Source organism: Dermacentor silvarum, chromosome 4 (assembly GCF_013339745.2).
Source record: "Dermacentor silvarum isolate Dsil-2018 chromosome 4, BIME_Dsil_1.4, whole genome shotgun sequence".
Classification (NCBI taxonomy): domain Eukaryota; kingdom Metazoa; phylum Arthropoda; class Arachnida; order Ixodida; family Ixodidae; genus Dermacentor; species Dermacentor silvarum.
The window spans coordinates 11,407,010-11,433,476 of record NC_051157.2 but is presented as its reverse complement, the minus strand read 5'-3'; the positions used below and the strand labels follow the sequence as shown (position 1 = coordinate 11,433,476).

Below are 26,467 nucleotides of genomic sequence, written 5' to 3'. Positions count from 1 at the left end.
GGAAGCGCAGTCGAGGACGGCAGAAAATTAGGTGGAGTGATGAAGTTAGGAAATTCACAGGCGCGAGTTGGAATCAGCTATAGCGCAAGACAGGGGTAATTGGAGATCGCAAGGAGAGGCCTTCGTCCTGCAGTGGACATAAATATAGGCTGATGATTATGATGATTAATTGCGCTACTGCTTTTGTTGAATTTTTAACTGCCGCAAATTTTTATTTTCATTATTTGTATTTTGCGCGACTGCGACTGCGACGTATATTATCGACATGCATGCCAGAGCGTTTTGGTTTGCGGCCTTGGCCCTCGCTGCTCCGGTGGCGGCCCTGTTCCACAGTGTAACTCCGTTAGCTCGGTACTTTTGCTAGCTTTGATTACGAATATAGACCGATAGCTAACTATGGGTAACAGTTTCCCGAAAAAAGTTCGACCTATATTCGAATAAATACGGTAAGTGCGTCTCTGAGTAAGTTGTCTCTTTATTTAGTTGTTTTCATACACGCTGCGTTTCCCCACACAACAGTGATACAACAGCTGAAATATAAAAGGCTAAATGAAATAAACGATATAGCAACAGAACGGCTGTAACTCACGTGCACACCTGCATAGAGCCGCCGTCCTCATCGGCGACCTTGCCCCCAACAACGGCACTCCCCTGTTCCCGGCTTTCCACGTCATCAGCCTCGTCTAGACGAACTTGAGGTGTTTCCACTTGTCAAGCGGCGACAATAAACTGGCAATTTTTTCGTGAAAAGAAAGCAGAAATCAAAAAATATATTACTAGGGGTCCCTTATGCTACAACTAAGACGACTTGAAGGCGAAAGCCCGAGCGCCGCTAACTCAATGACACGACGACCACTTTTTTTGCTGAGTCATCTTCACTATGAACCCCATATTATGCCGTCATTTTTGCAAGTCATCCTTTATTCACCAAACTCAAACCGTGACTCAGCACTTTTTTTGCTGAGTCATCATCACTCTGAAACCACAATTTACAGTCATTTGTGCAAGTAATCATGTTTTTTTGCAAGTCACCGTTCCTATGATTCACCAAACTCTAACCATGACTCAGCACTTTTTCTGCTGAGTCACTCTCACTTGGACCCTCAAATCTCACATATTTTTTGCAAGTCATTGCCCCACCCCTTGATTCACCCTTAATTCACCCTATCACTGCTTGGTTCACCTTCATTCACTCGATCTTAATTCACTCTCATTTACTCTTCATTATCTTAGTTCACTCTATCTAATCATTACCTCTATCTAATCATTAGCAGGAGTACACGAATTAACCTTTTAAGCAAGCATATTAAACCACATGTTACAAGGGAGTTCGTCCTTGTAGGTGCATGTCGAGCTGATGTTGTTGTGCAAAAAATATTACAACGAAGGTGGAGACAGGCGGGCTCAGACAGGTGGGCACGAACGAACGCTGTATAGAAGGCCAAATTGTATGCCTCGTTTTGCGGGATTATAAATTCAATGGTATATTTCAACACCCATGGCTCTGGCACCATGTTTGAAAATTGCAAGAACATAAGAGACAGCGTTCAGAGTTTCCATTTGATTGCACAAAGTTTATATTTATTGATTTTTTTCTATGCGCAATAAAATGAAGCAAGTTCGTAATCTACAAGTCTTGATATAACAAAGTGCAGCCATTTTCAAAACAAAATACGATACCATTTTTCACGAGAGAGAGAGAGAAAAAAAAACTAAGCACAAGACATGGAGCAGCCATATACCTTAAACAACACAATTAAAATATCACTAAGAACAAAAAGTATATATACGCATCATGTCCGCTACAATCTGGTACATACAATATCAAAAGAAACTACTAGGCCGACCGTGGCTGCCACATTCACGAAATAATAATTTAAAAAACTGGGACTATACAAACTATACAGTTGCACGTACCGTGTCACCTCGCACGTATCTACAATACCCGACGTGGTTTCTTGGCCCACATCATGTAGGCTCGGTCCACAAACTGAAAATATTATTCCTTTTCTTTGTCTTTTTGTCTTTTGTGAGCCTAATATTAGGGATACCTGGAGCTTCCTTAGAAATTTTCATCAGCGCGTCGACATGGGCCGGCGTCATGCGACATCTTCGGATATTAAGATTCTGTTCATGGGGGGAAAGCTTCTTTCAACGGCAGCAATTCCTACGGGAAGAAGCAGTATCTTCATTGCAGCTGATGACAAAGCAGGGAACATTGTTTTTCTCTCGACCTCGCACGCAAGGATTAGCAGCGCTTGCTGTGAAGCCAGCTTTCCAGGATACCGTCTGTAAATTAAATACTCGGTCACCATGTCGTCCTCTGATATTCCGAACAATCTAGAGATCCCTTTAAAATCAGGATTCCCCTACTTTGAATGAAAGATGTCGTGGAATAATGCCAACTCTTTAAACTGGTCGCAAAACCTTGCATGCATGTTCTCCAGGACTTTAGTTTTGTAACTTGAACTGATTTTGAGAAGTTCCCTGTCGCTGATGGTTTCGTCATCCTCCATTCTGACTTGATTTTCTTAAACTTCTTCTACAAGTTGCTCTGCCTCCATCCTTGCATTTTTTTTCCACGATGAGTGTCTGTCTGTAAGAGAAGAGAGGGGGGGGGGGGGGGTTGTCGGAATCCTCCTAGGGGGTTGTTGGGGGGTTTTTGTATAGATCCCTGTGTCCACCCATATTATTAGGACGCACGATAATGCTGTCACAGCCAAATGCGTTACAGGCTTGGCTTTTAGCATCGCTCTATACACTCTTAATACCGCGCGCTACAGATGTGCTCGTTAACGGCTCTGTTATTTACGGAATAGCGCAACAAAACAACAAGCACAACCCAAATATCTCCAATGCAACAAATACTCGCCCGTCAAGCGCACCATTTCTTTAATAAAGCGACTAGCTTTCTGGAAGCGTTCGGCTTTTCGATAACGTTGACAATCATCGTCGATGATTTCTGCACAACTTTTTTTACGTGACCCTTCTTTGTTTGTGTTCCTTTTTTTTTTTCTTGCGCAGTGCTCAGTTTATAATTACGAAATTAACCGGCTAGCCAGAACCAAAGTGTTACGGAGACCCCCACCGAGGGACCCACGTATAACCCACGCGGCCGCGGGCCAGAATAGGCCCGCTTTGCTATTACACTGTCTCCGGGATCGGCCCACTACACTCGGCGAGAGACCAACCGAGCATGCACGTCAAACCCTATGGCGGGAAGACCAAGAAATGTTCGCTGTAATAAAATATTTATGCTGCAATGAGGCTATTAAGGGTAACAGTTGGGTTGTTTCATTGCGTGATTCCGCAGCAAACAGCCGTAGTCACCGGCACATCTCGTGCCAAGCTTCAAAAAATTCGCGTATGCGTTACGTGCCTAGTAACCGCCGGCGCATGTGCGCGCTCGCTTCGCCCGACACAGACACGGCTCCGTCGAGCTCCCCCAGCTGCGCGCTACTGCGCATGCACCGTGCGCGCCGCTACCATATTACGCTGCCGTAGAATTACTGTATATGCTACCAAAGGTAGCTCCCGACGGTCTGGCGTGGAGAGTATGTGTCAGTGTTGCCTGTTCGGTCTGGACTGTGAGCTTGCCTTGCGCTTGCATTGCAGAGTGGTAGCTTTCCTTCGATGTTTCCGTTTATTTTTGTCACGAATGACTTACGCTCGAAAATAATGGCGTATATACTCATCAAAAGGCTACAGATCAGCACTGTGCAGTTTATGGGCGCACAAACAACAAGCGGAAATTAACAATTTTGGGGACTAAATGTGTCCACAACACAGCACTCCGCGAGACCACTGCCGCTATCTGGTATGTTCACGCTTCGCCGGTTTCCTGCATCACCTGAGGACTTGGCATTTCAGTCTAATGTGAACCAATGCACACATCAGTAAAATAACGCATATTGGTAAACTCTTTTCGGCACATTTCCCAATAGGTTGCGAGAATTGTCAGCTGTTCGATGCAATATTTTCTCGTATGAAGTGGCAGAGGCTACATTTGTTATTCTTTCAAACACGACTTCATACCAGTGCCTAATACGGGGGTCACATGGCGCTCTTTTGATCGTGATCGAGCCCGATATGGGTCGAATTTCTTGGTCGCGATTGGCTTCTTTGCTCAATCTGCGTAATGGAAACAATCGCGGTCGAACATTCCGATCCAGATCGGTCTCGATCGCTATCAAAAGTGGCTGTGTGACACCGATATAAGACAAATTGGAGCACTCCGCGAGAGAACTAGTCGGTAAATACACTTCGCAACGATCTGGAAAAATCGTGTCCTATGGAAGATGTATGCAGACCCTGTGTCCACCAAAACATATTGTCTCTGCGTTCACACGCACCCTGCGCGGCCCTGTCCATAAAGGTAATTAATTTCAACAGTGTGATGCTGCATCGAGCTCACCCATCTTTGAGCGTTGTCTATGTGCTTGGGTAGCAAGAGAATGCAAAAACGAACGTGTCAACCTCATCAGCGCGGCCTAGCGCCAGTGCTAGAGTTCGGGAACCGTAATGCGCTAACTGTGTGTGGCGTAGAAACGCGCTAAATGACCCCGCGCAAGTAATAACGTAAAAAACGGTATTCGCATGGGTACGCGGACAATAGCATCATGCTTGCAAGAATAACAGTAACGAAAAAAATAAATTATTCGCACAGTCGATCAAGTGAAATACTTACGTGCGTGCAGTGACCGCTTCGCTGACCACTAAGCGCTTTTCACTCACGGTCAGTAGTGGTTTACAGTCATATGCACATGTATTTATTCGACAATTGTTAAGACTCGACATTACTTTATTATGAACATAGCACAGTGAGACGGTGTAAGGGAAACAAGAGAAAGAGCAAAGATGGCCCTAACGCTGCAATATATTATTGGCTTATTTCGCTTCAGAGATAGCGCACACGAACAATTCTTGCCGTACGCGATATCTTCAATACAAACTTCGCGCACGATCTACGTTAAGGTTGACCGTGAGCGAAGCTTGTTCCAAATTCAGACATTCGAAAGAAAAGCCATTGAAGGTAAACAAACGTAAAAAAATAGGTAAACAAACATATCTTTATAACAAGTCCTGTTATAATCCCTATTGGGATTGACAGTAAGTATAAATAAATAAATACTAAAAATAAAAATCTAGCACCTGGGCTGTATCAGTTGCGCTGGCATCTGTGATCACTGTCGCGCGTCGTTTCGATGCAGGTACCGCGCTGCTCGATCGCCACGCTTATACTTTGACATTTGGTTATAAGCACCCTGCACCGCACCAGATCCAATAAATTTTGCATGATTGAGCTGTTCAGTTGCGTCGCAAGCGTATGGAGTAACCACCGCATATCTACCAACCACTGACACGCGTCGTCGGGCCGCCGGCGCCTGGTTCTAAGCATTGCCCGACAGCTACGTACGCGCCTGCTTTCGCTAAACAAGGCAACCCTCAACCGCGAAACGTAATGGTGATCAGATTCAATCGACGATACGGTCACATGTGCCCAACAATAACAATGAAATATATCGCTGATTAGCACGCCAGGTCTCGACGAAGCAGACGCGGCTGCCGTCGCTACCGACGACGAAACACCACATCCACTGGCTGGGCTTGCTGTTGCCATGGCACACTACACTGAGCGCTCACGCGAGCACGTGAAACATGTAACAAGTCAAGCGGCACAAGGCAAGCGAAGCGGAAGAAAACAATCGAAATAATGCGCGGCGAAGATCACACAACCGAAGTGCGGCCGGTCTGTTCACATGGCCTGCTCTCGCAAGGCGCACAGTCCAAAATGGCGGCATAACCTGTTCTGACGCTATACGTCGCCCGTGTCGGCAAATGGCGCTGCTCAAACGTCGGTTTGTGAAAAGGTCTATAGGAGGGAGCATACCGCAACGCGATTGTCGCCGACTGTGGTGGCCCAACACGTGATAAAAACGTCGCAGCAGGGAGCGCGCGCGGTAGAGCGCGCGGTAGGGTTTAGTACTCCCGGTTGATTGTTTTTTAAATGCCCATTCGAAACCATTTGAAACTCTTGAAATAAACAAAAACAACACAAGGAACAATCTTTTTCCTTCCTGCATGTGAGCAGCTGCCGGCCGAGCGCGTACCGAATAAAAACTACCGGTAACCAAACGTCTCGGCAAATCTCGATTATCCGTGATCTCGACGCAAGATGTCACGTGTTAGGCCACTACTGCTGGCTACACGAAGCGTTCGCTTGCCAAAGCTGGCTGCGTGACGTAATGCTCCCTCCTATGTTTTTCTTCCTCCACGGCTGCGCGCCGCCCGCACACTGTGCATAGCTTTCGCCCCACTTCCCCTACGTGTGCTCGGACTGCAAGTGCTTCGCGAGGCGTTCCCCGATGCCACGGACCACGAGGAAATGCTTATACACTTCGTATAACTTAGCATCACTTCGTATAACCCCGACCAGCTAGGAACCGATCAGCTCCGCTGTGTCTTCAGCCTTGCGCCACAAGTGCAAGCTACCCCGAATTTGTTTTGTTTTTCACTGTCCCCTTGAACAAATTTACAGTATATTTTAGTATGAGTACAGGTAATTAACGTCTATAGTATATTGCTCTAGACGCGAAATCTTCAATGGAGAAGTTGTAGAGCCTATTGACAAATATCCATATAACTTCTCTCCGTGGTGATGGATACTGTGGTTTTAATTGTTCTGTGCTGCAAAGAAAGCGCGCGAGATTTGAAAAAAGTACCAGCTGACTAGGCGATTCTGCGCAGCCACATGAATGCCCTCGAACATGCTTCACACACAACTGGAAGCTTTGCACGGGATTGTACTCGTGCATCAAACTCCACGTCTCCACTGCAATACCTCTCGGAGAAAAGCAAGCGAGAAAAACGCAACCGCAGAGAATATCGCCTGCCCTCGCGCTTTATAGACTGTGACGAGTCAAGAACGGGATTGTATCGGAGATCATTGCATCCAAGCGGCCGAAACGCACATATCTGAGTACAGAAGGATCGGCAACAGGTCGACCTCGCACCAGACCACTGCTGTAAGAGCAGGTGGTACCGCGTCATAGTCCTGCACAGCTAACATGAGAAGCTCCCCACGTTTAGCAATGCGAATTCGGCGGAGCATATCCGTGAAGCCAACCTTTCGTGCGCGTCCCTCTTACACAAGGAGCTCGCGCCATCGGGTTTTGAGTACACATCCTAAGCCACAGGCACTGACCCAGGAATGTTCAGGTAAATAAATCTTCAAAATGGGCAGACACACTCTCAGGATCACGCAACAGTGCCACATCTATGCGCCAAAGGTCACACACACACACACACCACGTAATTCTACTTCCAAAATACAACCGAACAGAGACAGGATACTATGGTCGGAGACGCAGTGTAACTGAGCAACGTCGTATAGGTTGGACGCGATCACGTTAAACAGCTACTCCATGAGTGGTCTGATGCTGATAAACACACAGTCAAAGTCTCGCTTTGTGCCCATATTGCCTAACCATCTTACCTGCATAGACTCGGGATATGGCTTTTCTTCAATTATTTCCATGAGTGTCAGCAGTGCAAAATATGTAGCCGGAACAGTTGCCAACTATTTCTTCGTCGGCGTGTGCCATTTAACCGATTTTCGATAATGATGCAAATACAAATAATCAAGAGCTATAAAACGCGTTTTGCAGCCAAATTACTGTGCGTTGACAAATTTTATTTATGCACACAGTTTCTTTGGACATGGTGTGGGGTCTCAGACGTGCTCTTGGGACAAAGGAAGAAGTAGCGGGGACAATGAAAAGGGCATTTATTGCGCCTTTTATACACCAATCTAACCCGCCGAATGGCTTCCAATAGAACATACCGATAGGCGCGGACAAATCGAGAAAGTCCGACTCACCGCGACAGGATATTGAGCGAATGTGTTGGGCCCCATGTCGGACAACAACGCCTAATCGTTCGCACGTGCACTCACGCGAACGGTGCGCGCGTTCGAACGATCGTGTTCGTCCATCCCGGTGCCCCGCCTCGAAGCCTTTTTCGGGACAGTCCCGCGAAGCGCGCCGGCCGGCGTGCGAGTCGTCCGCGCACGGCGCCGACCCCCAAGACTAACCCCGCCGTTAAATGGCGTTAGAGAAACGTTAGCAGCTGTTCACAGCTTTATTCGCAGCGCAACGCTCGTGCCATCGCTCGTACTATTCTGCAACAGCCGGCGGCACGCAGCTACGCAGGGAAGCCGGATTGTAGGAGACGCGAGAGCCATGCGGGGAAAACATCAGGGGACGCGTGAGAATCGAGCGTCCCCGCAATGGGCACGCATAATTTGACTGGATGAATGTTTTTATGGCAATAATGAATGAATGACTAAATAAATAAATAAATAAATAAATAAATAAATAAATAAATAAATAAATAAATAATTATTTACTTGCAGGAGAGATGGTCCTACATGTTCTCATAGATACGTAAACGGCGCGGAGCAAAGACGAGGACAGGAGTATAAAGACGCATACCACAAGCCCAGACTGAAGTTTTGATGGTTATATGGCCTGTGTGTAGGGTATAGGGGTTGTTGGGCGGTTGCACTATAGGTGCTGGGGAATAACTGTGAAAGAAAGTGGGCTGGTTAACTTATTGGTTAAGATGAACTACATTGGATTCTAAAGGAGTCAAAGACTGAACTTCGCAAGTTTCATTAACTTTTACTGAGCCACAACAGCCTAAACACAAAGAGAGAGAGAGAGAGAGAGAGAAAGCACTTTATTTGCACCCGTCAGAGAGTATGGGTGATCGGGGTGAGACGCAGCTCCCCCCTTTCACCCCGCCTAGACGTCGGCCGGAATCAGTTGGCTTCCGGCGGCTGCCTGGGCTTGACCGATGACTTGCTTTTGTTCTTGTTCTTCCTGGCTATGGACGGAGGATTCCAATGACTCTTTGTTCCCACGTAGACCGTTTAGCGCTGGGCAAGCCCAGAACATGTGATTTAGGGTCGCTATGCGTTCACAGTTTTTGCATTTGGAAGAGTGCACGTCAGGATGCCATTTGTGTAGGATTTACGGGTTTTAGGAAGAAATATTTTAAAAACACTGGCTTGCCGGCGTTGTGCTTACGGCGCGAAATTCAAGAAATTCAAGTATGGCCTTCATTTTCTCTTCTGATAATCAATCCATGACCGTAAGGTTTACGGAAATAATGTTTTAAGAGAATAATTTATCAGTGTAAACTGACTTAGTGCTGCTCTTTACTGTCCCTTTCGCGTACTTGGGGCTACTGCGCACTCCGTAGTTAATGACTACGTTGAACTCTGACTACGATGTATACGTTATACGTTACAGTTATACGCGGGCGCGCTATAGCTGTGACCATGGTGATAATCGCAACTGAGCTACGTTCTGCTTGCGATCAAGTGCTCAGCGTTCGATTGAATCTGTTCCATCCGCGCTCCGGTTTGTGGCATGAATAGAGCGTGTGTCGAAAGCGCGCTCAAATTCTCCTCTGTGCTCGTCTGGACAGGTGTTTGCCCTACGGCTGGCCTCGAACAAGTCCAACGCCATCAACTTCGAGGGCTTCAAGAACGTGCGCCTCGTCGAGCACACCCAATGCCGCTGCGAGTGCAAGGTACGTGCAACTGCTCGATAAGGACCGGTTCTTGTGGGGAGGCTGCCCGACAGGAGTACACTGTCAAACCCGTTTATACATCGAACTCGCAGAAAAGCGCCCGCGCCTGCGAGTTCGATATATATAGCGTGTAATTCCGTGTAAAAGTCCTATGGCATTGGAAGTGACAAACACAGGAACCTATACTTTACCGAGATGGACGCTGATTGCCTGACGTCATGCCACTGGTACAGACGAACCTACGCGCCTCGCGCTGGCCGATGAAAATCCCTCCCTTTTCTTTCCTTCCTTTATATTCATTCTTTCAAGGTGGTATTGGCCCTGCACATACACATCTTGGTATAAGCGGCCGCGAAGCTCGAAATCAGCGCGCGCGGGAAGCGATGGCGGAAGGAAAGGAGTGTTCATGGTAGAGCACTGCACGGGCTCAGGCTTACCCGAAAACCCGGGCCCGGCCCGGCCCGTGGGCCGGGTAGGGCAGTTTTTTCACGGGCTCGGGCCGGGCTCGGGCACGGCATGGGCTTTTTGACCCGGGCTCGGGTATTTCGACGCGGGCTCGGGCCGGGCTTGGGCTTTCTGGTGGTGTGCATATGACGTGCAGCGAGTTATCCTCGCGCGTCTCGACTCTGAAAAACCTGTTGCAGCGGCGCAGCTGGAAGCTAGCAGTGTACTGTGTACTCCCCTTTTCTTCTTCCGTCGTATTTTGCGCTGTTTGAACAGAATGTAAAGTCCAGAAAGTCCGAAGTCGCCTCAAACCAAAGGATGCCATTGTATTCCTTACTTAAATCAATGTAATTAATGCTTTTAGCGCCGTGCAAGCGTGTTCGCGACTTGCTGATTCTTCAAAGGCGAATTGGTAAAACGATGACTGGTAAGATAAGATAATTCGTCACGCGGCTGAAATATGGCACTGCGTCCATCCATGATTGCACGCATGTTCTCAACCGGCCGCCTAGCAGCAGCGCATTACGCTGCACCATGGAGGAACGAGAAGCTTTCTTTCTCCATTTACTCTATCCATGCGCTGCGCTCACGACCTGTCGTGGCTACGCTTCGGCTAGAGTGTACTATAGAATACGGTTGAGTGGGACGAGCGGCTGGGGCGGCGCATGCTTTGCAGTGAGGCGCCCGACGTGGAAAAAAAAAATTGGAGGACACTTAAGCTTCGCCTTTAAGAGTAGAACGCGACAGCGTTATCGGGACCCGTTCGCATCGCATCGTTCGCCTCCGGCAAGTAGGCTTCATTCACTGCAACACAGAACGTGGGAAAGCCAGCTTACAAAGACCAAGCTTACACCGATCCCCTTAAAGTCGGCTTCACTTTTAAACAGAAATGCATTGCTGGGAAGACGTTTTTCCAGGGGCAATATAAGTCGTCTTATAATTAAATGTGAAGGCCCTAGGACCTTTTTTCATTATTTTATTAATTGTTTGCGATTGCCCCGACGCGCGCGCCTGTCCAAAAACGTATTTGGCAGGCCAAGTCCCAATTTGACCTGCCAAGGATGCCAGCGCCATCCAGATAAGATTTTCGCAAGTAGGCTACCCGAGTGAGCCGGTGTTTCTATGGTTGAAATGCTGGCAAAAATGGTTTGTGTTTGAGTTTCCTCGTAACAGAATTATGTTTTCTCGTACATTGAAATAACAGTCCGACGCTACCGTGTCTGTAGGTTGTGCTTAAGTTGTACTTTACCATTTTTGATGGATTTCACTGTGAGGAATTCTATTTTTGTTCACCAAAACCCTGCACCACAACGAAGGGCCTGCGCGGTCGGGGTGGTTCGGAATGACTTTCTGTTGTACTTAACACCTTGGTGATGCGGTGTTGCGGATGATTTTTTCCGCCACGGACGCCGACATCCTCGCCGACGCCGGATTTCACAGTATTAACGACAGTATTAACGTTATCGCATTAAATACTGTGGCGGCGTGGCGATAGAAGTGGATTGGCGGCATCAAAGTCGCACCGTTGGAAACTGCTGGCGATACTGCTCGGCAGGGTCATTCGCACTACTTCGCGCGCTGGTATTTCGCTCAGACCGCGGAAATGGTGTTCATTATTGCATATGAAATGCATTTATGCCTTTTTCGTCCATCGGAGCGCACGGCAGAACTCACCGAAATCATCGCACCGACTGGCAGCGCCGCGACGCTATGAATAGACCGGACACACAGTTGCCGCTTCCCGGCAACTGGAGTTTATGCAACCGTAATCTTTACCGGTAAACGCTCGTGGTGGTGGTGAAAAACTTTTACTTGTACGACAAAACGTACGAGGAGGTATGCTCGGGACGACCCTGAAGAGGCCGCCCCTTACAAACACTAGGTGGAGTCCCTAGTACGGGACCCCAGTGGCAGTAGCCGCCGCCTGGGCGCGCTTAACCAGGGCCTTTTGGGCCCGTAGGTCTCAGCAGCCAAGCAGGGCAGCCTCCCAGTCCTCCCGGGTAGGGTTGGGTAAGGTGCGTACGAAATGCGCTATGGGTAGAGCTACTGCATATGCTCCCTGCTACCTTTATACAGTAACTCCACGGATGGATGGATGGATGGATGGATGGATGGATGGATGAGGCTGAACCCTTTAAATCGGCGGTGGCATACGCCACCTAGCCATGGCTATTAACATAATTTGTACTTTGTGGTGGGTGAAATTTCACCCCTGCCTTAATTTTATCCACCAATCAGATAACCTCTGTTTGGTTATTTCTACCCGCTAAAGTCCACCTCCGCACGGATGCGCGGAGGTGGACGCCATCTGGTGGTGCTTCAAGGAACCCAGCGTCCACGCGGCGCGCGCCTCCCGTTGATCGGTTGTGACGACGTGACGTTTTGTACCATCTCCGGGGACGCCGCCGGATTTTACACTTCATGAGCGATGTAATGTTTTCGCATGAATAATTTTCTTTGCTAAACCGAGACAACAAATTCGTAGGCTGCCAAAAAGAAAAAAAGAAATGTTACAAACAAGCACCTACCCGAGTCCTGCGGCACAGCACACAATGTACCCCGAACGGTTCCCAAGCCTGGACTGTGCCCTGTGTGGTGGTTATGCGGACTTCGAGCATGTCCTGTGCGCATGCGCCTCTGTCGGTTCCCTTTTCACCCAAGAGGAAATTATCAAGCTTATTAAGGCCCAGGATCAGACTTCTCAAATCCTGGCAGTCGAGAGGGCCCGCGAGAGGGCCGTCAGGTTTGACCTGATGGTCCCCGAGTGGGCCTAGCCAGGTGACGTTGAGTTTACTCGCGTCCATTGTGGACCGAATAAAGTTGTTTCACTTACTCACTGACAGTCACGTTTTACTTCGTGAACGCGGATTACGCGCAAGCGATTGGACCGCGAGCATGCACAGGGAGCGCCGCGGCGTCGAAGCACAAACGGAAAGGGCGCGATTCTCCTCTCCACCTCCAGGCGCCTTCAGCGCGGAGCCGTGACGCGGATGCGTACGAAATGCGCTATGGGTAGAGCTACTAGATATGCTCCCTACTACCTTTATACAGTAACTCTACGGATGCGCGGAGGTGGGCGCCAACTTATGGAGCCGTCTGTGCTCGCTATAAAAAATAAACGTGAGAAAGCAAAGGAAAAACGGAAAATTTATATCTTTGCTACAGTAGTTCTTTCAATGGAAGAAACAGATTATCTTACTTTAAAAGGAAATTATTTTTTTCCTGTTTAAGGTCAGACGACAGAAGCTTTCTTGATTTTATCAGAATTGGTCCCCATACGGTAAAGTTAAAAATGTGTGCTATATTCTGCTTGTCTGCTGGTGTAAAGTGTAGGCAGCGGTGCAAGTTACACCAAACACTCCTTGTTTTATATATTGCTTAGACAAAAACACCTATGTGACAAAAAAAAGTTTCATGTGTTTATGACAAAGTGTCACGAGATGTCGCTACCGGCTTTGTGACTGGCGTCCACGTTTGCCGTAACCCGGCAGCGCACCCCAACGACCGCCGCTTCGCGTCGGCGCCCGGTACCACGGCTGCCGCCGTGGCACCGGGGTTCAAACGACCACGCTGGCAAACAGAGAGGATAAAAAGAAAAACGTGCTATTAAGAAAAAAAATTCTAGCCCGGGCGGGATTCAAGCCCAGCGAACGCATGATCCCAAAGCGAGCGCCGTAGCCACTCAGCCATAAAGCCACGCTCCGAAGGGTTGCATTCATGCGAACCATATGATTGCGTTCGAGCGCCCTCGGCGAAAGAAACCACCTAGAAACGCGGTACGCGCGAGCGGCGCAGCGCGGCGCCAGCGGTCAAACGCTGTACCTACTAGCAAATGTAGTGTTGCAACCCGGCACTTCCATAAAGAATAATATGTGTATAGGACAAGCTAACGCTTTTAGGGGCGAAGCTCCTTATGGCGGCACCCGTTCCGGTCCCCGTCGTAGTAGTAGTAGTAGTAGTAGTGTGTAACCAGTCTGAGAAAAATGAGAAAAAAATTCCGAAGTTGTGTCCGTAGCGCGGAATCGAACCAGGGACCCCTCGCTTCCGAGCGCGCGGCGTTAGCCCACTACGCCACGAAGCGGACATGGACAAACGCACCACGATGGCTATAAATACCCAACATTAACGAAAGGCCGCGTTTCTAGCGCGTTTCTAACGCGTTTGTGCTAGCGCGTTACGGCCCGTGTAAGAAGCTGGTGTAAGACGCTGTGGCCTCTCCACCTTACCTTCAACGCGTTTCGAACGCGCTGCCCAAAGCGGTGGCAAGTCAAGTTCAAGTCGAGGAGCGTTTATGAATACGGGGGGTATACTCTCTCAGCAGTCATGTGATGGCGTCGGCAAACGCGGTGCACGTTCCGGCATGTGTAAATGGCTGCGTAAGACGCTGTGGCCGCTCCCCCTTACTAGAGAGTACTGCACGTTTCTAACGCGTTTGTGCTAGCGTCCCCTTAAGCGGGAGATCCGATGATTCCCTCCGGAGCTTCGCCCACTCATCATCATTCACCCCGTGGATATGCTGTGATTTTTTTTAGTATTCGCCAAAACGAATATTTCGCGCTCAGCACATAGTTCTTGTATTCTGCAAGGCCTGAATGTTAGCCACACTCATCATTATTACGTTACCGTACGCATCGAGCCACACATGCAGCTAAAACGTATTCGGTCATCGCGGTCATTTAGTGCGGAGCGGTAATACCCTACCGTATACCGCACTTCCAGTACGGTAACACGGCACTGCTAAAACTCTAATACTGTGAGCGAAATGAGATTTGTCCTCAATTAACATTTGTATGCAGCTTCACCAGCCACGCAAGTGTAGGCGTATTGATCTCGTATGTGGAGACCAATTGCTCTTAATTTCTTTAAAAAACGTCGCAGTTTCGCCCGAATGGCGAAGCACCGATTGTGATAGCAAATTATCAGCTATACGAAGTGAGGATAGTACAGTTTTATCGGCCCTATAAATTTGGAAACATTCGCTTACTAACTAAATTAACAAGCATGGTGTCACAGCGCGCACAGGCAAATATGAACGCATCACTCTATGACCGCGGACGAGTACTCGCTGTCAAAACACTGGCGTGAGGAAGCGTGGCAGCAGCGGCGAGCGAAGTTACCTTCGTGCTTCAACGCAAACTGAGCAGCGAGAACACAGCACACACAAAGGTATGCGCCGTCTGCAGATCGCTTTCAAAGCACCCGCGACCGCGCTACACAGTTGGTTAGAACGGCGCCCCCCCCCCCCTCCCTCTCTCCCACGCTGCCTCCCTGTTTTCCTCCCTCCGCGCGCGAGATTGAGCCGCAATCGTCGGTTCCTCTTGCACGCGGTAGCGCAATGCGCAGTTGCTGCCGGAGAAAAAACTCCGCTCCCCCCCTCCTGGCCTTCCACCCATCCCCCACGGCCTTTCGCGAGACGGACGGCGGCGCGTTTCCTGTCAGCTTTCCTCTCTTGCGCACGCCAGTTTGAGGTGCGATCGTCGGCTCCCCTCGCGCGCTTTCGCTCGCACATCCAGATACAGCCCGCGGCAACGGTGCTATCGCCCTTGGACTTTATACGGAATACCACGGCGACGTCGACGGCAAAATGCGCCGGGAGTGTCCATATAATTGATATCGCAATAAAATACAGCTTCTCTCTGTGCGAGTGATAGCACTCGGAGCATGGGTATATATAAACTCGTAGAGTGTGGATACCTTGATGTGTTTGTTGCGTAGTGTCGACCTGGTGCATGTGTTCACGCCAGATGTCTTGTTAGTGGTCACATCTCACATGTTTTACGTAGCATGGTTACCCGTGAGCAAAAGTATGCGGCGCATGGATTTGAGCGATAAAGCTGATTTTCTCCTCTGCCTGAGAATATAACTTGTTATTGAGGACTGCGGTCAAAACCTTGCACTGCGAACGTCCCAGTACACTCGCCAGTTTCAGTTTATGCATGTTAATTACTAAGAAATTCCGCTTTTTCAGCGACCGTGTGACCCGTGTGGCCCGCATGCAAGCCAAGCCCTTAAAATTCAATAATGGCTTTTTACGTGCCAAAACAACAATATGATTATGAGGCACGCCGTAGAGAGGGTCTCCAGATTAATTCTGACCACCTGGGGTTCTCTAACGTGCACGCTACACGGGCGGTTTTCATAGGCGTATCTACCGAGGGGGCAGGGGGGGCACTTGCCCCCCCACTGTCAAAAGTGGGGGGGGCAAAGCATGCCATTTGCCCCCCCCCCCCCCCCCCCCCCCCACACACTTTTGAAAGCGGGCACTTTCGGCTACACACTGGAAAGTCCAACAAAACTACAGCTGAAGCTAAATTGTATTTCTTAATAGAGTCACCACGTTAATAATGCTTTTCTTTACTACTGATCCCCGGTTTGGGCAGCGAGTATTGTGCCTCCTCGTGACGCGCTGTAGTGGGCGACGTGCGAGATTCGCCATACACGCTTGCATTGCGCAGAAATCCTGGCGCTGGACAGTTCCCACAGTTACAAATTACCGCCTAAGCATACTTGAAAAAACAGAACAATCGGCTTGATATATTTAACCTTCGGGCGAGGGGAGAAGTCCGGATAAAGTATTTTAATCAGCCGCGCCCAACGATGTGTGTGCTTTACTGCATGAACTGGTTGGATTATCAAATGCTGGAACTATTGAATCTCCGTCCAGAGATAGTCTACGTAGCGTTGCAGTATAAATACTATATATCTTATCACCATCAAAAATCTAATTAAACCACTTACAGGTGTAACTGCCAAATTTTTTTGTGTAATCACGACTTATCATATATTTATTTATTTATCTATTTATTTATTCATGATACCTCAAAGGTCCCAGAACGGGACATTACATGAGGGGTGGGCACGTAGAAAAATGGCGGGACAGGTTAGGTGGCGTGACTTTAAGGATAGTCTTCAATATCAGTTTTGAAACCGGAAATGTCGGGGATGAGGGCGATGTAAGAAGGAAGGGTGTTCCATTCTCGGGCTGAGTGCAGAAAAAAAAAAAAAAAGAAGGAACGCTGATACGTGGTGGAATGGGCGCGAGGTAGATACACAGCATTGGGATGCGTATGGCGGGAGAAACGATGCGCTGGAATGATGATTTGGTTACCTGTGGGCAGCGAATGAAAGAACCTAAAAAATGAAAAAAAGACGAGCACTTTTGCGGCGGGAGGTGAATGAGAGAAGACACAACCGGGATTTTAAGGCTGAGACGCTTATATTATAGGAGTAGTCAGAGAGAATGAACCTGGCAGCACGGTTCTGAACCGACTCAAGGGAATTAATCATATTAACCTGGTGGTTGTCACAGATAGGACTGGCATATTCTAGTTTAGAACGGATTAGGGTTTTATATGCAAGTTCATTTATTCATGATACCTCAAAGGTCCCAGAACAGCACATTACATGAGGGTCTGCGAGGTAGTATGTCCGTGAAAGTGACCTCGGTCGAACGTACAGAGCCATTTCAGTGCCAATAGAACACTTAACTGAATTTTTTCTAAAGGCTTTTGTCCCCCCCCCACTACTGTTTTTATCGATTTCATTTGCAGGCCGTTTCTGAATAAGAGCTACCCTACTACTTGTTTCCCGGCAGGAGCAAGAACAGCAGATATTTTATATTTTGAAGAAATGAAGACCACTCTATTGTGACGTGTTCCGAAAATTTGAACTGCGGTGGTTGCTTACTTACTCGAAAAACCGCTACTGAATACTCGCTTTCCCCCAGTTTTTATGCTTTATACACGTCATTTAGTTGTTGATCCCGGTATCCTCAGTTAACTATGCGGGACACGGTGTTAATATTTATTCGAAGTACGAAACAATATCCTGAGTGACGAGCGATAAATGTTTTTTCTGTGTAGGTTCATTGCAAGCCTTTGTAGAAAGTTACATATTGACGTGTTCTAAGGTGCCATACCGCCACTTTCCCCGACTCCTAAAACAATTGCATGAGATATGGACTTGAATTTTCATGAAAATAGGGAGAATTTTAAGCGCAGTACGTTGCGAAAATCTCACTTTCCTGGTTTAAATGCAAGTGCTGCATATAATTACTACACCCTTGTTTTCCCATTTGTTCCCGTGCACCATACGGGATGTGTATAGGTTGCTTCTCCGGTGTCCTCGGTGAGCTAAACAAGGCATCTTGTTTATATCTGGGGATAATGAAATTTTCGGACGAAGTAAGATGTGTATTGATGAATTACTGTGTTTTTTAAGTTTCCAGCAAGAAGTGCTTCAAAGCATTACACGGGGACAAGGTTTAAAACGGAACACTATTATATGGGTAACTTTTCAAAGTATGTGATGTAATTACAGGAAACTGAAACATTTAGTGCAACTATTCGAGAAAAAAAAAAAAAAAAACAGCTTTACTTAAAATCGGGTTGTACTTCACCAAGTACGCACACCTCAGCCGTCTTTTTTTCTTTTGAGTATTGAGAGTAATTTATGTTGATTGTACTTCGTTCTGTATAACCTCGATAGTACTACTACCTTAACTAGCGATACATTTATTCGTTAGACTTAAACACCAAGTAAAATTCTTTAATTAGTAAAATTGACTGCACCAAATATGCATTTTTTGTGAGCTGCACTGCTGCTACTGGGTTGGACCAGGGACCTCTGGGCACTCAATGCCATTTGTCCCTGCATCACGTATAGATTTTATAGCGACAAGATATAAATGCAAATTCAAATAATTTTTCGGGCCTCGATGGTTCACCATGTACGTGTGATTGAGAAATAGGTCTATATGTCTGTTACCTGAGAGAAAAAATACCTGACAGATGCATTTCAGGGCTTTTTCACTTATTATAATCGTAATTATATATATATATATATATGGAGAGAGAGAGAGTCAGATCTGCAGGTTTGCCCCCCCACTTGAGAAATAGTTGGTACGCCTCTGGCGGTTTTGCATTTCACCCCCATCGAAACGCGGCCGGGATTCGACCCCGCGCCCTCGGGCTTAGCAGCGTAACGCCATAGCCACTACGCCACCACGGCGGGGGCCAAGCCCTTCGGAACAACGCGGAAGCATGTCAGCCGTGAGTTCCCACCCGCCTCATAATGCCCGCCATAACTACAGATGACATTTGTTGTAATTGAGGTGGCTGGAATACCCAAACCCACAACTACACAGTCGACTTTAATTTAACATCGGGCTCACTCGACCAGCCATTAAAGGGAAACTGCGACGAAATTTCACTTCGGCTAAATTTGTTATCAGTCTATATATAGTATATACGACTAAAGGCAATCTTGGCAAAGCCCCACGGCGGTAGTTGTACGGCTTTTTTGTTAGCAGCCTTTAAACAGTCCCTAAGCAGACGACGCATGCACCTGGTGGTTGTCGCTGTGACGTATATGTCCGAGCACGGCGGCTCCGAGATTTTCTCGGAGGTCATATCGATGAGCCATGCGGTCATACGCCACTACCAGCGAGCGGTAAAAGTGGCGGTCTTTTTTTTTTTAAGTTTCGCTATCAAAAACGGCTATTTTTGCAAGTTCTTTGTGGCGCTAACGCTCGTATTTCAAACGTCAAAATTTGCACAGAGGCTCCTCTCATACTATCTTAAACTAAGCTTCTTACGCGGGCCGAAATTTTGTTACTGTTCAAAAATACCAAGCAGCACCAACGCGAGGTTCAACTAGGCGCTTCCTTTATTTTGAACTTTTGGATAATACGTTCTTATCCAACACGTTTGTATTTCTAAAAGCAAAGCCTACAATTTTGACTTAGGCGAGGACAAATCTGGCGTGTCTTTCCGCGACTTCACGAAGTACGCTAATCTCCGCAAGTGCCTCCTGGGCGTTTCAGTAGCCGGTGAGCCAGCGGCGTCCATGCCTACAATTACTAGCGCACTCAGGATTTCTGTCTAGGGCGGTGTTTGAAGTTTTGACAAGAAATCACAATGCTCTGTAACCTATATATACGCTTATATAACGTGTGTTTGTAATATGCGAGGTGTTTTATTTTATTGTCAACAGAATTTTTAACAAATCAACCGTGGCATGTAGTCCAATTCTACTTTTTCAGCTAGATTATTCTCCGATGCAGACAATATTTGCACAATCAAAATGAATACTGTATATACTCGTGTAAGGGCCGTACTTTTTTTAAGGCAGAAGCCTTAATTTGCTCGTTGCGCGATGACCTTGAAAAAATCATGTGACCTCCGAGCGAGCGCCGGATGAAGAGGAGAACGAGCGGCGCGCCCACACAGAAAAAAAGTTCAGAGCCCTTCCCCTGTCGAGAAAATGGGGGTAAGCGAAGCTTGTGGCAAGACGACGCTGTCGCATGCGTTCCGCTTCGTTTGCCCTAAACTCGGGGTCAGCGACTCTTCGCTGACGTTTAACGCCTGGGCTTCGGAAGCCATCACGCTAGGATTGGCACGTCGACGAGTCCTTTCCCGAGCGAGGCCGCAGCGCTGTTGCTGAAACGCAGCCTGCTCCTCGGCGGAACGCATCACGCGGGGCCTTCCCATCCCACGCCGGAACTTATCTGAAGCGAGGGAAGCTCGGCGGAGCGCGCGCCAACCCTCTTTCCTTCCCTTTCCCTCCCTGCGACACACAAATTGACCCTGATTGTGTGCGCGCGTCACGTGATCCGGCGCCGGTACAGATTTCTCCGCACCTGCTCTCTTTCCTTTTTTCTTGTCCCTGGCTCATACCCAATGCGGGTGTGCGCCACACGTGATTTTATTATCGTTAATCGTGACGTAACTGACAAGCATGTGATGTTATTGATGTCATGACCTATCAGTCATATTAGTCATACATTCGCACCCTTCCATGCCAATTTCGGTATATACCAAGTGAACGAGACGCGAGTTTTCGACAGGTAGGGTTTTGCGTTACACCACCACCGCCGACACTTGAGGCAATACAAGCTTCGCTTAAAAACAGGTGTTGCGACGCTGAAGTCATGCGGCGGCAGTTGTGGCGATAGTCGACCGTGAAACAAGAGACGTTGATGGAGGACGCTCGCCCGGGGCCTAGCGGATTGCGCGGTAGGCCTCGGAAGTACGCTACGGCCGGGGATGCTCGCCAAGCGAGAAACGAGGTGCGACGTGCGAAGCGGCGGGAGCAAGGCGTTCGACCGCGAGTGCTGCTTTCCACTGCTGAGAGGGTGCAACATAAAGAAGTCTGACCCCTCAGATAGTACAACTTAATGCATTACCAAGTGTGCAGCAGGATTTCGCCTTCACGTGTTAACAGTAATGTAACATGCTGCAGAATGTTTCACAATTTTGACGAGGTGCAGCCCTTACACAGGACTGAACCTTTTGCTTCGGTCCCGTGTAAGGGCTGTAAGACGTTAAGTATTGGCAGTATTTGCTTCTAGTATTTACTTAGAATGAATTCTGAGGACACCAGGTTAGAGCTATGCGTGAGGCAAAGTTTGCAACTAAATGCATTGGTGTCCCAGTAATTTTTGAGCTTCAATGCATAAAATGGCGTTTTGTTAAATAAGTAAATGGAATAACGGTGCATTTTTAGCTCAAGTTCAAATGCGCCTATCTCAAAACTGGTACTCGTTTCACAGTTCGTTCTAAGTGGATGCGCCTTGTGAAATCACTGGCTTCAATTCGGAGGCGTCTCCCTGTGATCTCCACTTACCCCTGTTTTGCGCTAAATGATTCCAACTAGCGCCTGCAAATTTCCTAACTGCGCTTCACTTCTCTTGGTATCCATTCTGTGACTCTAATGGTCCACCGACGCAAAAAAAAAAGGCCAACTTTTGTGTCCGTATCCCTTTAACAATTTTGGCAGTCTTTGCAGAAACAGTGTATACAGGGTGTTTTGTTTAACGTTAACAGAATTTTAAAAAATCGCATTTGGCATATAGCAGAAATCTACTTATTGAGCTAGATTATTGCTAGATTACCGACATTACTTACACTGGATATCAATATACATAACTGGCCTAACAATTTCACTAATCAACTTTTTGACCAACTGCTTTAGCTCTGACCAACTGCTTTAGCCTTCCAACTCCCGCGGGTCGGGCGGCGTGGCGCACGCTCACAAAAACGCCGAAAGTAAAGCCATCGGTTCAAAAATGAACGAAGTGACTACTACTTTTCGGTGTAATCGCACACTGAGGATTCATTGACAGCATTTTCGTAGAATTTTCAGATTTTGTGTCCGTATCCCTTTAAAGATTTCCTGTGGCAGATAGCACAATCCTAGGCCTTGAGCCAACCCACTGGCCAATTTTAAAGCGAAGCTTTCTTTAGTGAACCTTCCCCTGACCACGGCTGCCGCTGTCCTCTTGAATAAACAGGCCGACATTTTCATGAGAAATCGAAATGCATAACTAATTTTCCGACTAATTTCCTTATGGCACATATCGCAATTTACAAATTGTAGTCGGCGAGCTTGCAAGGCGGATTCACTGGGAACGACTTCTCAGGATGACACCAGTTTCGAGATAATTCCTGAAACTTGCGAAGAAATACATTGGAGGTCCAGGTATTTTTGTGCTTCAATGCATGCATTAACTGGCATTTTTTTTTTTAAAGTAAGAGGAATAACAGTGCATTTTTACCATGTTTGATGCCGCGTATCTCGAAAATGGACTCCGCGTGTCTTGAAAATGGACTCGCCCACAGAATTCCTTCCAAGTGGATATGCCCTGCTGTCCCACCAGCTACAATTCGTGAAGTAACTATGTGTGCCATGAGGTAACTAGATAAAAACTTAAATTTTAATAATTAGGCAATTATGCATTTCGATTTCCCGTGCAAATAATGTCCGCCATATTGGGTAATCCAGCTCAATGACTAGAATTAGGCTATCTGCCATAGGTGCTCATCAAAACTTTTTGGCAGACTTTGCAGAAATACCCATGCAGTATATGTATATATATTATTACAATATCATCTAGAGATGCTCAAAAGACGAGCCGCCGCGAGAAAGACGATGAAGTCTGTCTGGGCTTTTGGTGTGAGCAAGGTGTCAGCCTGGCGGTTTTGGTTCCAGTGTAAATATATTGTAAATAGCCTCTTTCGTGTGTCTTTCCACACGTAACAATATATATACTCTCTCCTTGGTTCTTGGCTGAATCGGCAGGTGAGACCCCACCACTGCGGCCAGGGCCAGACGTACAGGGAGGACCGGTGCCAATGCATGTGCAACAATGCATGGATGGCGAGCCAGTGCAGCGGTGGCGGAGCGCACGTCTGGGACGCGAGGCGCTGCGCCTGTGTCTGCCGACGCGCCGACACCGAGTGCTCGACAGGCATGCGCTTCGACCACGCGCTCTGCAGGTGGATTTTTTACTTAATCATATACAGGGTGCTCCTTTTTATGTGGAATGCTTAAAAAGAAAAAGGAAATCTTGCGTATCTAGGCGCCTGCCGTTTTTGGAGATAGGCTATGGACATTAGCAGCAAGCAAAAATTCAATGATAATTTCGCCAATTACGAATAAGGGGCTAATTAACTTTTTAGTCATTAAATCTGGGGCCTATGCAATTGCAAAACTGGTCAAGGAGTAGTCATGTCTCTGTAGCAGAAATCCTAAGACTGGCACCACTTTTGAACAGTGCGACCTTAAAATGTGCTACAAAATACACTGGCGTTCCAGTTAACAGTTTACGAAAATTGTGCCTTTAACAGTTCAGGACGATCTTAAGTGGTACGCTGAGGCACTTTTTAGCAGATTTTGGGGATGGACATCTTGAAAGTGGTGCTAGTCTTGAGATTTCTAATAAGGAGACGACCTTGCTAGTCCTTGGCTGCAATTTTGGCATTACAATGTGTGACCTAAAGTTTGTAAGATGTGGTATGTAGCATACTTTAGTTAATTCGCTAGATTGCTTTCGATATTTTTCTTGCTGCTTATGTGCAATAAGTGACAAGCACTCCGGCAAGAATAGCAACATAAAAGAGACATTGTAATACTTACACAAATGTTTATTGTAAAAATGCTGCTTGGTCTTACCACTCTTGAAACAACAGCGACTTCAAAAAGCACAACAAAAGTAAGGTATCCTCCCTTCACATCCTATATAGGTAAAAACATTTCTCCATTAAAACCATCTAAAAGCCATATTTACAGTACACAGAAAATAGCAAACAATTTTTTAAGAAGACCTGCCAACATGCACGTGCAGTAACAGCATGACAACACTTCCCCGAATAAGACTTTAGGCAACAAGCAACATTTAAAGATACATATAATTCAGAATAAAAGGGCTATAAAAAGACCCCAGTGGTGCGTTTTTTAAAACCATCCTCTCCAGATTCTTCTTGCTAAAGCGGCAAACTTAAAACTAACATCTGTAATGCCAGTGCATAGTTCACAATGCCTCAACAATTAACGATGCTCGAAAAAAATCTATTTCCCTCATCTGCTTTGAAAGTTCATGTCAGCGAATCACCAAGTATCACGTACACAAAATATATTCACGACACCAGCAGCTCCTACAGAGATGCACACTCGTGCATTTTCCACATCTCCTAACATTTAAACACTAGTGTGCACATAAAATGGTTAAATCTAAGCCTAACTGAATCCTTCATTACATGCAGAAAAAACGAAACGAAATAAAGCATAACAAAAAAGACAGCTTACATGAGACGACTGCTAGCCGAGCCTGAGCTTGGTGTTTGTGCAATGTTCCGGAGGACATGAAGATGAACTAATGGGAGGCACCGGTGTTTACACGCAACCTTAACTAGTTGTTCATTAGCTCAGAAAGTTATTCATTCTGCTTCTCTCTTCTTGCATGGCATGCTGGCCTATGAATGAAAGCTTGATTGATGCATAGTTTTATTTATTGGCGCAAGGGCCAGATATGGCCAAAGAGTGGCATTATGAATAAAAGCTTGTTTATGACAAGTTAGAACAAGACATTTCCTCAAATGATAGCTGATGTACAAAAATTCGTTTGAAACTTCAGATTGACCAACATTCTGCATTTCATGGCAGCTGAATTTAGCCCGAACAGCTCACATGAAAAACTCAACACAAAAAAGGTGGCTGCACCTAATCTAACACACATCTGGAAAATTTCAGTTTTGCAGAGTAGCCATGAAGAATGTTCAAATGTTGATTGAGGTACAGTGTAGACCGCTTATAACGTAAGTTGCCGGAGTCGCGAATATCCGCACTACAACCAAAGCAACAATTTTCAAGGCCCGCACATATGCAAAACATGTGCACCGAGCCACCACGCGTATGCGACAGTCGAGGAATGCGGCTAGAACGTTTGCATTCAATTTACAGTCGAATCTCGTTAATTCTAAATAATTCACGCGGTGGCGCCTCCGACCGGCATTGCTCCGGCACCGCCATAGAGTAAAAGCTTAGGAGAGACCCCTCAATGTCATGCGCGAACGAAACAAAAAAAAAAGAAAAAAAAAAAAAGCAGCAGAAATTTCACCCTCTCTCAAATGGCAAGGTCGCCGATTCTGCGTTGCGCTGGAACATGCGTGTACGTGCCGACGTCTCAGCCACGCTATCGTAGCCAGGCGTAGAAAATGGCAGTGAACCCTTCTTTCTCCTTTATGCTTCCTCTACTTTCTAGTCACGTATTGACCTTGCACGCTGCGGCTACGGCGCAGAGGGAAGCAGCGGCGCTGTCCCAGGCCGGCCAACGAAACTGCCCCCACGCCGGCAAACGCCCGCTTCCCGATAACAGCAGAAAATGAAACTTCGGGGAGCTGGCGCCAAGCCGGCTGAAGCGGCGGCGCCTGCACGGCGGCAGGTGCGCACGGTGACAGTCGAAAGTGAGGGAGCTACGAGGGAGGGCAAGGGGAGCCACCAAAGCTTCGGAGTTGCCGAGGCGAAATCCGCTTCCCTGCCGCCCTCCTCCCTCACATTCCACGATCTTCGCGTGCGCCCTTCGCCGTGCTGTGCCGGCGCCGCCCGCTCTCTGAAGTTTCGTTTACTGCCGTTATCGTGAAGCGAACGTTGGCCGGCGTTGGTAGTTTCGTGGCGCTCGCTCGCTCGCACTCAAGATTCTGGTTTCAGCCTCACTAGCTGTTCGTTCGCACCACGTGCCCTTCTCCTCCACTTCGTCTCTCTTTCTTCCTCGAGCACTCCTTTGGGAGCCCGTTTGAGGGGAGCGTTCGCCGTCTCCGCTGACTTCCGTACTCCCAGGCAGCCGCACTGTAACCGGTATTTCGTTTCCCGCAACTGCACTATAAGCGATACGTGTATACATGGAGTCCTATGGGAAAATTAACGGGAGTCTGAAAAGACCGCAGTATATCCGGTCCTGCACTATAAGCGGTTACGTTATAAGTGGTCTATACTGTACTATGGTAACATCCAGGTGAATATATTGTCGTGTAAAGGCCCGCAGTAAATGTAGTAATACAGCTGCACCTATATTGAATGAATTTCATGGCACAAAAGTACTTGGGGCTAGTGAAAAATATGCATAATACTTCGTCTTTTACTCATATGA

The 26,467-nt window shown here is 47.3% G+C and overlaps 1 protein-coding gene across 2 annotated transcripts in view; it reads left to right on the top strand.

Moving 5' to 3' along the window:
- LOC119449439 (vascular endothelial growth factor A) overlaps nucleotides 1-26,467 on the top strand; it is a 49,609-nt gene that overhangs the window by 22,906 nt on the left and 236 nt on the right. For both annotated transcript variants that reach the window (XM_049665203.1, XM_037712613.2), the window contains exons 6-7: nucleotides 9,493-9,597; nucleotides 23,122-23,318. In XM_049665203.1, the coding sequence (XP_049521160.1) occupies nucleotides 9,493-9,597; nucleotides 23,122-23,318 (302 nt within the window). The remainder of the gene's footprint in view (nucleotides 1-9,492; nucleotides 9,598-23,121; nucleotides 23,319-26,467) is intronic.